Here is a 13,407-nt window from a genome sequence, read left to right on the forward strand (position 1 = left end):
GTGGAAAAAAAACCACTGAATCCTATGTCTTATGCTTTTGAGCTGTTCATTTCCCTCTTATCCCTCTTAGTTCAGTTTGTAAGCTATTTGTATTGTGTAAATACAGGCATATATTAATATATATTTATGTACACATACACATATATGGACGCTTGAGAGCCAGTGTACTATAACAGATAGAACGCCGGACTAGGATTCAGGAGACCGAGGTTCACACCTCAACTCAGCCATGGATACTCATACGGCTGTGATAAAAATCACCTCTTTAATACCTCAAAGATCTTTGAAATCCTGCTAGAGTACAATAAATCATAATTAAATTGATAGCACATAACACATGCATACTTGAAAGAAGTAGTCAGTATACAATTTTTCCTTTATTTTAATAAGTTTGTTAGGTCATCACAATTAAAAAGTAGGTACCATCCATTTCATTGGCAAATATCTGAATGTATAAACATCAAATCTGAACAAGAATCACACATTATTTACAGGTGTCCCAGACACATTATTTTCTCCTCATAAATAGTACAGCCATGTCATTCCTCCCATTCCTGCATTCCTCAATGCATGTGCAGATAGGTTTAGAAAAATCATACTAAACCATGGTATAATTTTCCTTAACCCTCAAGATCTTTTTCTCCCATTTTGTGTGGCTTGTAGCAGCTTAAGAAGTTGAGGTGCAAAGGCAGTTCACAGTTAATGTTGCTCTCAGCACACACTGAAATGCATGTGGCAGTCAAACACAATCCAGTTATTATCAGCAAGTAGTTTGCTTACCCACTCCAAGCTCATCCTAAATCTTTCCATGAGGCATTCTCTCTCAAGAATAATAAATCTCTCTTATAATTGGATCCTTTATAGGCATCACCTCCTCAATGATCTTAAAAGTGTTTTTGATTCCAGCAAGAGGGAATGATACTGGGGCAGAGGTGGTGCACAATAATCTCTTTGCCTTTCCAGTCTTTACAGAAAGAAGTCCTTAGCTTCTTGACAACGTATCAATCAAAAACTGATAAAATATTTCCAACATTTTCACAGTGCAGTAGTTTACGCCTTAACCAAACTGTTTCTGTAAATGTATACATATATAAGATAAAAAATTAAAAATTTCAATATAAAAATAGAATGCTTTGAAAGGATTTACACCAAAAAAACAAACAAACACAACAACAAAACAAACCCACCCACCCCGGTATTAATCCTACACCAAACAGTCTATACAGTAGAATGCACAAAATTCCACAGGGACAGAAACAGAAAATTATGCTCAATCAAAAGTTAAGAGCAAAGTTTTAAGAAAACACAACATTTAGTTGTCTGTTTTTAAAATCTTTATTTTGGTCGTTTTGAAGACATATGGCATGTCACAGTCTATAGAACTAGTGAATTTACTAAGTGGCCACTGACTGTATCATGCTCTCTTCTCAAATGTATTTACATGCGATACACCCAGCTTGCCACCTGTTTTATAGTGTTGTGTTCCGCTTGGTTCAGGACTGCCCAACATCCTTTTTGAGCTATTTACTTTTATTCTGCTTTAGCTTCTTCTTTGATTCACACACAACAATTGCTGAAAAATCTCTAGAGTTCCTGCCTAGGAACCATCTCATGTTTCCACCACAGTTTCTTAAACTATTCTCTGGTGTCCTACTCACAAATTTGTTCCATTTACTCTTTGGCCTATTAGTTATAGAGATGTCTCAAAGATCGCTTTCTTGTTTATTGGGAATGCCTTCTTGAAACACCTGTTATGCTCATGAATCTGGAAACCATTTTAGTAATGTTATCATGTAACTGTAAGCAGATTTCCAACTTTTTTTTAAATATGGAAATTATGAAGCCTGGACAATCTGACAAATACCCATTTGTTTTTTTCAACTAGCTGTAGGACAGCCTAAATGCAATCTTTGCAATCATGAAATATTATTCAGATATGTAATAACAAAAACTGCTGGCCAACAGTTGTAACTAATTTTTTAAATGCTTGGTCCCCCTGAGCTGTGAACCACAGCACTTATCAGTTGTACATCATATAATTATAACAGCAGTAGGATTACTCAGAAATGAGTGATCGCTGGTATTAGATGAAGTGTTGCAACAGCAATGGTGGTTGCTACAGCTGCCCATCACACTCAACAAATTATATCTGGACAATATATAATCCTGTAGCTTTCAGCAACATGAAACTGTCTCCTTAAAATAGTGCAATTTGTACATCTCACACAAACATAAAACAGTGCTTTCACAAAAACCAGCTGTCAAAAAATTAGCTGGCCACTACTGATGGTTCTTTCCCCCTCCATGGCTGTATAATTAACATGCCTGGTCATGTATCTGCATCCCTGTCTATGTTATCCTGCGATGACAAAAGAGATGGGTAAGGCGCAACACATTTCACATTGACATAAGTGGCATTTACATGAACATAATGCTCCCCGATGAAAGTAGAGAAGATCATTGATATATCTGAAACTAACTCAGAAAACGCTGGCCGTAATTCAGGTTTTGGATGCCAACATTTGAGCATGACTTCATACCTGCAGTTGAAAAACAGAAAAGTGAGATCTCATCTATAAAATATAAACAATAAGATTTGTCAAATTTTGTATGAAGTTTCAGAAACTATTTTCTTACAGTGCATCTGGGCAATACTCAGGCTGCAAAAGCCTTCTTCCTTGTAGTAAGTAAACAGTGATATCAAAAGAGTTGACATCAGGGTAGGGTGGTGCTCCTCTCGTCATCAGTTCCCAGAGTAACACGCCAAAGGACCACTATAAGAAAAGTTCAGGAAGGCCATATCATAAGGCTGAAAGCTTCAGAACTTTTGATTTAAGGCATATTAATTAAATATTTTGCTAGAAGCAAAAGAATATGAAAAGGATCATGCTTTGAGAGTATTTCTGAGCAAATATTCTATTACAGAATAGAATGCCTGATGAATATGAACAGTTCAGACTATTTGTTTTTTATCCCAGCATTCTTGACAATGACTTAATCCCTGTGATTTCTTCTTTTATGTGGGTTTTGTGGGGAGTTACAACTGATCTAGTACAAAAACCATAGAGAGGTATTTGCTATATTGATGGAGGTTCTGATAATGTATGAAATATGTATGTAACATCGCTACCTTCAGATTGCCTGATTCAGGACTATCATGATCCTTCATTCACCCATCTATGTCATTTTGAGTGCCATGCGACTCACATTCTTTTCATCTCCTTCTACCCCAACCTATGTTATTGTGCATTGCTCATGAAATACATGCCTTCTGAAGTTAAAAAAAGAATGGCCCTGTCAGGAAACTTTAAGACACATTCGTTACTACCCTAACACCAATGTTTCCTTCCTCAGCAAAGTGGTGGAGAGGGTAGTGGCTGATCAGCTTCAGGATCCTTTGAATGAAACCAATGTCCTGGATCCATTCCAGTCGGGCTTCAGGCTGCGCCATGGCACAGAAGGCTGTACTGCAATGGATGCAGGAGAATGGGTTGAGGCTGAACCCGGACAAGACGGAGGTCCTGAAGGTGGGTGGCCCCTCCATTGGCAGCTTGGGAAACTCCCTCTCCTTCGGGGGTGTGTGTGTGTGACTCTCAATGTAAAGAGTAAGGTTCGCAGCTTGGGAGTACATCTGGATCCAGTGCTCAGCATGTAAATCCAGGTGGCGTCAGTGGTCCCCTCCTCCTATTACCATTTGTGGCAGATTGCCCAGCTGTGTCCCTGTCTTGATGGTGGGGCCCTCACCACTCTGGTCCACGCACTTGTAATCTCGAGATTAGACCACTGTAATGTGCTCTACGTGGGGCTACCTTTGAGACTGATGCGGAAGCTTCAAATAGTGCAGAATGCGGCAGCCAGATTACTTAGTGGAACGGGAAAACACCAGCATATCTCTCCCACTCTGGCTGTCTTGCATTGGCTGCCCATTCATTTCCGCATTGACTTCAAAGTGTTAATGATGACATATAAAGCCCTAAACGGTTTAGGACCTTGATACCTAGCAGAATGCCTTCTCCCACCTAGATCAACTCGAGTCACTCGCTATAGCCAGGAAAGACAGCTCAGGGGCCTCACACCGAGAGGGGCCCGGAAAGAAAGAACAAGAAACCGGGCCTTCTCGGCAGTGACCCCTCGGCTTTGGAACAGCTTGCCATCAGAGATCTGCCTGACACCCTCTCTGGGTGTTTTTAAGAGCCAATTAAAGACTTGGCTCTATAGGCAGGCCTTCCCTCCTGTCAATACTTGACTCTTACTTAGTCTTTTGTTCTATTTTCCATCTTAATCAATACTAACATTGACGATTTAATCCATGGTTTTATTTGTTTTATTAATAATTTTATTGTGAGCCACCCTGAGTAGACATAGTCTAGAAGGGCGGGATAAATAAATAAATAAATAAATAAATAAATAAATAAATAAATAAATAAATAAATAAGTAAGTAAGTAAGTAAGTAAGTAAGTAAGTAAGTAAGTAAGTAAGTAAGTAAGTAAGTAAGTAAAATAAAACAAGGTGTAAAGGCTACATGAATTTGTAGAATTCTAGAAAATATAGTCCTTTTTCCAGTGCAATATCCAGGTTGCCAAAAGCGAAATTTTATTATGGTTTGGTATACTGTATATTCTCCCAAACAAAATGAAGCAGAAAAGAGAAGCAAAAAATGGACCCTCTTCCATCTAGTTCAACTCAACTACATATACAAATCTGAATCTCTTTGGGAACCAGATACTATTTTTGATGGGAAAATCCTATTTGCAAAGAGATTCTATTTTGCTTAGGGGTGGAACCAATCACAGCCTCACACAGCCAATACGATATACTTTTATTGGTATTATACAAATACTCAGGAGGAAGAGACACAACACCAATGGGGAAGTTCAAAATCATGAAAAACAAAAATACTATATTACCCGGAAAATGGGGCAAAGAGGAGTTCAACATTATAAGGCATCAGTTAGGACCAAAATTTCAGTTAAATAGTTTGCCACCGCCTCAGTGAGGGGAGCACAGCGTTCACTCAAGAAGACAGGGAGAAGATAAGGAAAGTACTGTAATCTGAAAAGGGGATCAGCCAGTGGTCTAAAAAGACTTTCTGAAGAGAATAGTGTGCTGGGCATCTAAATAGATTATGGTCTAAGGTGTCGGGCAGCAAATGGCAGAAAAGACAGCCAATAAATGTGTTGTTTAAGAGAAAAAAACATTCAGGCCAGCTTAAGATATGAATGATATCTATTGTAAGGGAATCGGCCTAGAACAGAATAATATTTCAAGATGCAAGATTCTGGACAGTCAAAATCCAAAATATACTTAGCAAAAATGGATGAAAGAAAGCTGCGTAGGAGAAACACATGCATATATATTACCATAACACAAGCTGCTTAAATTGTAGTTTCCAGCCTTAAGGGACAAACAGAGCTGGCTAGATTATTGACCAAGCCTCCAAGTGATTAACTGATAGTAAAGATCAAACTATATTTTAAGGTGAATGCATATTTCTTCTGATTAATGTTTTCACTTCCAGAGTGGGATTTCCTCAGAGACATGTGCCTCAGTAATCAAATTTGCAAATTAACACTGTATTTAAATACCAATGGCCAATCATAAAACAGCACACTAATGAAGGCAAGGAAAATGACACGCTTTCGCCAGGAGAAAATGCACCTTTTCGAGAAATGTGCCAACAGTTTTGACATGTAATCACCAGGCTCCTTCTAGATCATCTTGTTGATAGTTGAAGATGACTGATTTGTTCTGAATGTTAGTTTGCTTTTCTGTCTTCTCTAAATTTCTGTGGGAATGTGGATGCCAAAGCACAATAGGAGTAAGCCAGTTAACATTTATATTGTGAGCTAAAAGAGCTGATGCTTGGTTTTATTTTAGGATTACAAGGTCTTTGCATTAATCTACCCTATCATTCTTTTCTTTTAATATTTCCAGGAAGGCTTTGAAATGTGGAGTCAGCAAAAGTTACAAAAATAATCATAGGCACATTACCACATCTGACTTTGTAGTGAACTTCTGAGTCTGCAAACTTTCCAAAGCCATCCATTTCACTGGCAGTTTGGCTCCTGTTTTATTGTGTACACTGTAGTATTCCTTATCGTAGACATCTCTAGCGAGGCCAAAATCGGCAACTTTGACCGTGAATTTTTCATCCAGCCTAGAAAAAGGACAGAAATCATTATCTGGAGTTCAGAAGACAGAATTTACATTGCCTGTAGTGTTTTCCATACAATAATTTTGAAGGCCGCCCGTAACACATATTTTAACAAATAATAAACTGGATTCAAGTGTGAAACCTTGCACTAACTGGATGGTATAAAAGTGGAATGGATGAATGAAGGAAGGAAGGAAAGAAGGAAGGAAAGAAGGAAGATGGCTTGAATCTTTTTCACAATCAATGCCTTACATACATGACTAAGAGGAGGAAAACTATAGGATAAATTATCTGCATCTGGGATAACTAATAGGAAGCTGCTTCAGAGACATACTTATGAACGCTTTAAAGAAAACTGTACCCTTGTTTTCAAAGAAATAAGATGCCTTTTAATGCTAATGGAACTTGATAATCACGTCTAGAAAACTACATTAATTAATGCTGTTAAGCTCATTAATTCATAATGGAGGTGATGAATCAGCATAATGATGTGGGCAACAATGGTTCCGATCAGTCATTTTGTGCACTAAACTGTCTGGTCACCCAGACATTAATAAGATGCTTTGCATAATGTTTGTTTAGGATGCAAATTCTTTTATAGCAGAGGTCAGAAAATAACTAAGGCAGAACCATGTACAGAAAGTCCTACGTTCAAACCAGATCTTTTGTGGCCATTTTCCCCTTCAAATAATTTGACTACATTCATTTCAGTTTGGCAGAGCAGCAAAGAAATGTAGCTTTTAAAACAACAAGCATAATGAAACCCAACGGAAAACTGATAATACTTTTCTAAAATGGCAGGTTGAAAGCAACGTATGGCAGTCAATGGCAGATACTTATTTATTTCACACACATATGTATAGGCTGATTAAATGTTTTTAAAAATTAGCTTGTGTAACAAAAAGATTTGAAAAACTAAAACGGCATAGAATAACCATATTTTGAAGAGACAACATCATAAAAATACAGAGTCAAAACAAATTAAACAGACAACTAGACAAAATAACCATACAAAAGTAACAATCTTGGCCTAAAATCTGGAAGCCCACTTTCATCATAACAGCAAGTCATCAGAGATTTAATCCGTTAATTCCTCTGTAATTGCCTCCAAGGCAATAGTTCACAATCTTATATGCAAGAAAACATTTTTCTTTAAAGGTGATTTGCTACATTACAGGAAGAAAAAGAAAACCGTCCCCCAGATTCTATCTGGCCCCTACTTGCATCAACTTTAACCACTATCCTTAGGCCAGACATTTCCCACTTCTGCATTGGGCAGTGGAATAAATAATAGGAACTGTTAGGTTTTCAAAACCCAATGAAATGTAGGGAAGGTGGAATAATATAACAAATAATGTTACAACAAACATGGAAAGAGTGCCTATCAAACAGAAGCTTTGGGCATTCTGCTCAAGCAGCCAAAAGAAAACTCATGTGGGAATATTTCAACATAAGCATTTTACATAGGATAGAACCTTGACAATGCAAGAGAAGACACACTTTCCTGAAAGAAATCCTAAATTTGACTTCTTGCAGACAAAATCCACACTTGATAGCACTGTACCAGTGATAACTATATGAAGCTCAGCAGTTCTAGGCATAACAATTACTGTTACAGGATAGGGACACCATTATATTATAGTGGAAGGTTGGGGTACAGGAGCAACATATCAAATAAAGCTTTGCAAGGATGCTTTAAGGGCTTCCTTATCCCAATATTATTCTATTGCCGTACTTACATACAATTTCTTGCCGCTAAATCTCTATGGACAAACTTTTTGCTCGCCAAGTATTTCATCCCCTTTGCCACTTGCAGGCCAAATCCAATCAAATCCTTTACTGTTGGATTCTGTAATATATGGGCAGTGGTTTAATTAAAACAACACAGTATAGGAGAATACATTTCACTGGCAAAATACACTTTCTGAAATGAACCTTTAATTCCTACCCTAATGCTGATAGGCTCTATGTCTAACAGTTTTCTAAAAATGAAGTTTTGTGTAGGTTGGAGGAAAAGGAGGGTCAGGCAACACATGACAAAGATTAAGCCTATTAATATATTTGTATCAAGAAATCATAACAAAGTATGCTATGAATAACACATTTTAATAGATGATGAAATTGGTGCAAAGTAATTGTAGCTGTCTGAACACTTCTAGGCTGCTCCTTAGCAAAGGCCCAGAAAGAATACCAGGGGAAAAAAGGAAAATTGTATTTTTGCTTACTTTTCCTAGGTCTTGATCTCTCTAGTGTTCCTAACAGCAAACCTATATATATTTCAAAGAAAAACTATACTCAAAATTAAGAAAAATATTAACCACATGTAAAAGGGATGCGTAATCCATTAGCTAATGCTTTTACACTGAGCAGATCACAGCTATAGTGACATGGGTCTGCACTACCAGTGAACCAGCTCCAGAAAAAGACATACATGAGACTCATTCCTAATGAAGTTTCGAAGATCTCCATGTTTCATGTAAGGAAGCACCACCAAGGGGGACCCTTCAGTGGGCAAGCAAATTCCAAGTAGTGACAAGACATTGGGATGAGTGAAGTCCTTCATTATGATTCCTTCTTTTAGGAACTGGGCTACTTCGTCCAAGTCTGTAATCCCTAAAGAATGTAATAGCAAAACCAAATGAAACCATCAGCACCAGAGATGTCATATCTCATACATCTGATCCATAATGTCACATGTGAACCTTACAACTTCCCTCCAACCAGAATATAAAACTGTTTTATTAAGACATTGAATCTAGATAAAGATTGCTTCTCAAGAGCACATCCATGTTATAGAAGCGAAGTTACTGAGAATTATTCTGGAGGAGGCATTTTTTTGGTAGATTTGCCATGCCTCCATTTATGGCACACAACATTTGATGAGGATGAAAATCCTGCCTTCAGCTTGTAACTCTTCTATGATACCCCTCCCTGTTTCTTCCATGTTCTTCTTTTCCCCCTGCCACAGAATATTTGTTTTGAGAGTGGGGAGTGGGGAAGGTGAAATGGTTAAATACTGTATCTTGGCTGGTAGCACTAAGAGCCCACCATCTGGGAGCACCCTGAAATCTAGGTGTACACTGTCTATAGCCAATTGAAGGGGGGAAAGAAGTTACTTACCTGTAACTCTGGTTCTTTGAGTGCTCATCTGTGAATTCACACTAGTGGGTTAATCTGCGCCTGAACAGAGCAGGTTCAGAACCTTCTAGAGCTTTAAGCACATGGCACTGGGGGAGGTGATACAGCCTAGGTGGGAGGTCCCAGCACCATGTGCTTAAAGCTCTAGAAGGTTCTGAACCTGCTCTGCTCAGGCACAGATTAACCCATTAGTGTGCATTCACAGAGACCATGAAAGAGAAATGTCAGCTGTATATACAAATACATTTGCTATTGCCAAAATGTACTTAGCACATTCAAAACATAAATTTATACTCTTGCAGTTTCAGATTTTCCTTATTTGTCTAACTGCGCTCTGTTCCTTTTTTTCCCACACACTAGTATCAACAAATGAAAATGTCCCAAGTGCAAGGTCATTATTAGTGTATGACAATTTGCTCTGGCTATTTTCTGACCAGTTGGACATAACTGGACAATTTGTCAAGGGGAACCTTTACCTTTAAAATGATACTACTGCATTCTGTTTTTTCTTTTAATTTGTTTTTATCAGTGGGAGAACAAGAATATGAACATTCCTACACATGGAGATGGTGAGACAAATAAATCCTTGAATTAGCTTTCAGCAAGCTACAAAAAGATATGCACTTCTAGATTATTGTGCAGTATATGATTATGATGGTTCACTGCCAAAAGAAAAATAAACCCAATATGACTCACTATTCAAGGACTTCACAGCACAATGTATTTTCCTGCCATCAGTATCCAACAAAGTCCCATGATAGACACATCCAAAGTGTCCTGCAGAGAAAATAAGCAAGATTAGTCTCCAGTTATTTTCTATCGCAGATTATTAATGGTTTTCACAACATCACTGTGAATTCTATTCTAGAATATTTTAAAAAATTGCAATCTATCATTAAATGGTGGATTGAAGAAATTACTATATATATTGTTGATTTTAATTGTGATTTAACATCTTGTGACTGCCCACCCCATTAGTGCAAACACACTCTGGGCAGTTCACAAGATGTTAAATCACAATTAAAATCAACAATATAAAATTAAAATATACTATAAATACAGTAAAATACTGTCATTAGTTTTAAAACCTGCATTTAAATGGAATTAAATACATTTAAAACAAATTTGGACATCTCAGGTCAGTAAAAGACACTAATAAAAGGTAGTTTTCTACTATTCTCTTTTTATTCATTTCTTAAAAACTGAGAGGTATGTCACCTGACAAACACCTATGGGAAGCCTGTACCAGAGGGAAGGGGCTATGGCCGAGAAAGCAAGGCTCCTGGTGTTCGCTCTTTTTGCCTTCTCGGGTGTCACAAGTTTTAACTTAAAGGACTGCAAGAAGTGCGTGGGATACTGTTTTGTGGGAGAGACGTTCTGAAATGTACTGTGCTCCTAAATAGCAAAGGGCTTTATAAGTCCATGACTAGAGATGGGCGTTTCGCAGGTGTTTGGCTCTTTGCAGCCCCTCCTCCTCTAGCAGGTGCCCACTGAGGCAGCATCCCAGCTTCCCTGCCCTGCCTCCTGTGAGTGCTGCCTCTGAATGGGTGCCTGCCAGAGGAGATGGGGCTGCCAAAGCGCTGAACCCCTGTTTGGCGAGAAAATGACTCAGCATGAACCACTGAACTGGCAGTTTGTGCCCATCTCTAATCATGACCAGTGATTAGTCATTCGGAGTACACGTTAGCGTCATTACTTCCCAGAAAAAAAAACTACACTGCCATTTTCTTCTGCATAGAGTATAATTAAATTAGAGAATTCAGTGGCACAGCAGTGCCAGTCCCAATGGACATTGGTGTATATAGCTTTAAAGGGGGAATGGACAAATTCAGACATGGTGATTCCATTATCAACCTTCCATCCTTTCAAGGTCAGTAAATTGAGTATCCAGCATGCTGAGAGTGGGGGAGGGAATGTTTTGCCTGCATAATTATGTTGTAAACCAGCCAAAGAGTGTTTTAAGCACTATGGGGCAGTACATAAGCAGCACACTTTGCTTTTCTTTGACTCTCTGCATGATTTTAAAAAGATGTAATCCCTCAAAGTTCGAAATCTACAGTTTACACTGGACAAGTATCAGCTGATACACCCACAGTACTGCTTTCATCACTGGAATCAGCAGGGGCCAGTCCCCTAACCTGGTGGCTTCCCTCCTATATCCCTTCACCTTGACTTCATACAGGAGCCTGAGAAACCCTGCAAAGTCTGTCTTCAGATGGAAAGCTGTGGGTAAGGATGAGTAAGAGTTCTGTCATACTAGGAAGTAGCAGCTTGCATGAAGTTGGGCACAGACTATACACTGAATTATGTTTCATCAACACTAGGTCTCGGTAATTACTTAAGTTGCAGGGTACATGACTGCAAAAAAGCACTTGCTAAGAGAACTCATTAAAAACATACCTCTTCCTATTATTTCACTAAAATGCACTATAAGGCTATCAGCACCAATAACCACATGCTCAACTTCTTTGACCAAGTCAGGATTTAAGGCACTGATGTCAATATGGACATTAGTCTGTAGCAACGGACTGGCTAAATCAGAGTCCCCCGTAGAGAGGATGGGAGATAAATCCGAGTGAGGATATTGAGTTGGTCTGCATGATCCATTCTGAGATAACGTTGGAAACTGGTCTACAAGAGAAATTGGAACATTAAGGTCAATGTCTTCTATCACAGAAGGGTTTACATTTCCTTATTCTTAAATTTTTACTCCATTTTAATTTTCAACTAATTTTTTAAAAAAATAACTAAAACACACCAAAATATTTTTTATGGCTAAGACAAAAACAGGATTGAAAGCAGTTCCATTCATGAAATAAAAATATCTTAACAATGTGCCTGAAGCTTAAACGAGAGGGATCCAACTGTGCTTTCCTAGAGAGGAGTTTGTTCATTTGTTTAATGCCTCACCTTTCTCCCAATTTCATAATCTGGATGCTGTATCTAATAATAAAAGATTAGCAGGAACTCCTTCCAGGTCATAGGATATGGCTTGCAAGGAAGGAAGGAAGGAAAGAAGGAAGGAAGGAAGGAAAATAACACTTCTCTATTGAATCGAACAATTACAGTATATACTTCCTGCTTTACTTGCTCAGAGACTATCTCTTTTATTTTATTGTATTGAATTCTTGTATTTTGTGTTTTTACATGCTAAACAGCATCCCACCCACTTGCAGAGCTATTGTTATCTTGCCAAGGATCACCAAGGTTTCACCACCCTAATGGGGAAGAAGTGAATGGCAGAAGCCCAAGAGTTGTTCTTTCTCAAACAATGCTATTTTTTAAATCTCCAGTTATCTGTACTTATGTTGTCCTTAAAGGGGTAAAAAAGTAGGAAATGGCACATTAATGTAAAGGAGGAAATAGCAGAGACTATGGCTCTTGTCAGAATATAATAGGTGGGCAACTGGAAGCTGATGAATACTCTCCAAGTGTCCATGACTATATTTATTTAATGGTAAATATTCAACTAGGAAAATAGCTTGAGTGATTCATTTCCTGACATTACACAACACAGTTAACTTTAACAGATTAAATATTTTCTCCTAAATTTTTAGAATAGGTATGGGCAGCCTCTGGAGATTTGGGAGCACCACATGACAACCCCTGAAATTTGGAGGGCTCCATCAGCTCCCGTGATCCCATCATCTCATCACTAATATTTTTCCATGGTGAATTGTATATTTGGGTGGATGCTGTTGAGATGGTTTAGAAATTCTTTCAATTTTTCTTCACCGTGGTTCCAAACTGCGAAGGTGTCATCCACGTATCGGAACCAGACTGTGGGTGTGAAAGGTGTCGAATCTTATATATCTTAAATTGGACATTAAAGCCCAATGGGCTCTGCTGTCAGATAAGTAAGATAAGTAAACTAGCCTAAGACAGCTCCTCTACAGCAATTATTCCAGAACTCTTTGGGCAGGTATAGAACATTGCTTACATGGAATAAATACAGCAACTTCGTTCAGCAAAATTTATGACAGGAAATCAAAAAGTACTGTATGGGATTATATAGGGCTTAAGTTCAAATTAAAGTCATGATCTCTGACTCATCAAGCCTTTTTACTGTTTAAGACAGGTATGGGTTAGACCTGCCACAGGAAGAGTGCTAAGA

General features: G+C 38.2%; 1 protein-coding gene across 4 annotated transcripts in view; it reads right to left on the reverse strand.

Moving 5' to 3' along the window:
- Positions 1-358: 358 nt before the first annotated feature.
- Positions 359-13,407, reverse strand: part of MET (MET proto-oncogene, receptor tyrosine kinase) — a 125,500-nt gene continuing 112,451 nt past the window's right edge. For all 4 annotated transcript variants that reach the window (XM_073000525.2, XM_078376724.1, XM_020789693.3 and 1 more), the window contains 7 exons: positions 11,694-11,924; positions 9,990-10,070; positions 8,587-8,768; positions 7,895-8,004; positions 5,993-6,158; positions 2,638-2,774; positions 359-2,540 (listed from right to left, as the gene is read on the reverse strand). In XM_073000525.2, the coding sequence (XP_072856626.2) occupies positions 2,330-2,540; positions 2,638-2,774; positions 5,993-6,158; positions 7,895-8,004; positions 8,587-8,768; positions 9,990-10,070; positions 11,694-11,924 (1,118 nt within the window). In that variant the 3' untranslated portion in view covers positions 359-2,329. The remainder of the gene's footprint in view (positions 2,541-2,637; positions 2,775-5,992; positions 6,159-7,894; positions 8,005-8,586; positions 8,769-9,989; positions 10,071-11,693; positions 11,925-13,407) is intronic.

This window comes from Pogona vitticeps, chromosome 5 (genome assembly GCF_051106095.1).
Source record: "Pogona vitticeps strain Pit_001003342236 chromosome 5, PviZW2.1, whole genome shotgun sequence".
Lineage (NCBI taxonomy): Eukaryota > Metazoa > Chordata > Lepidosauria > Squamata > Agamidae > Pogona > Pogona vitticeps.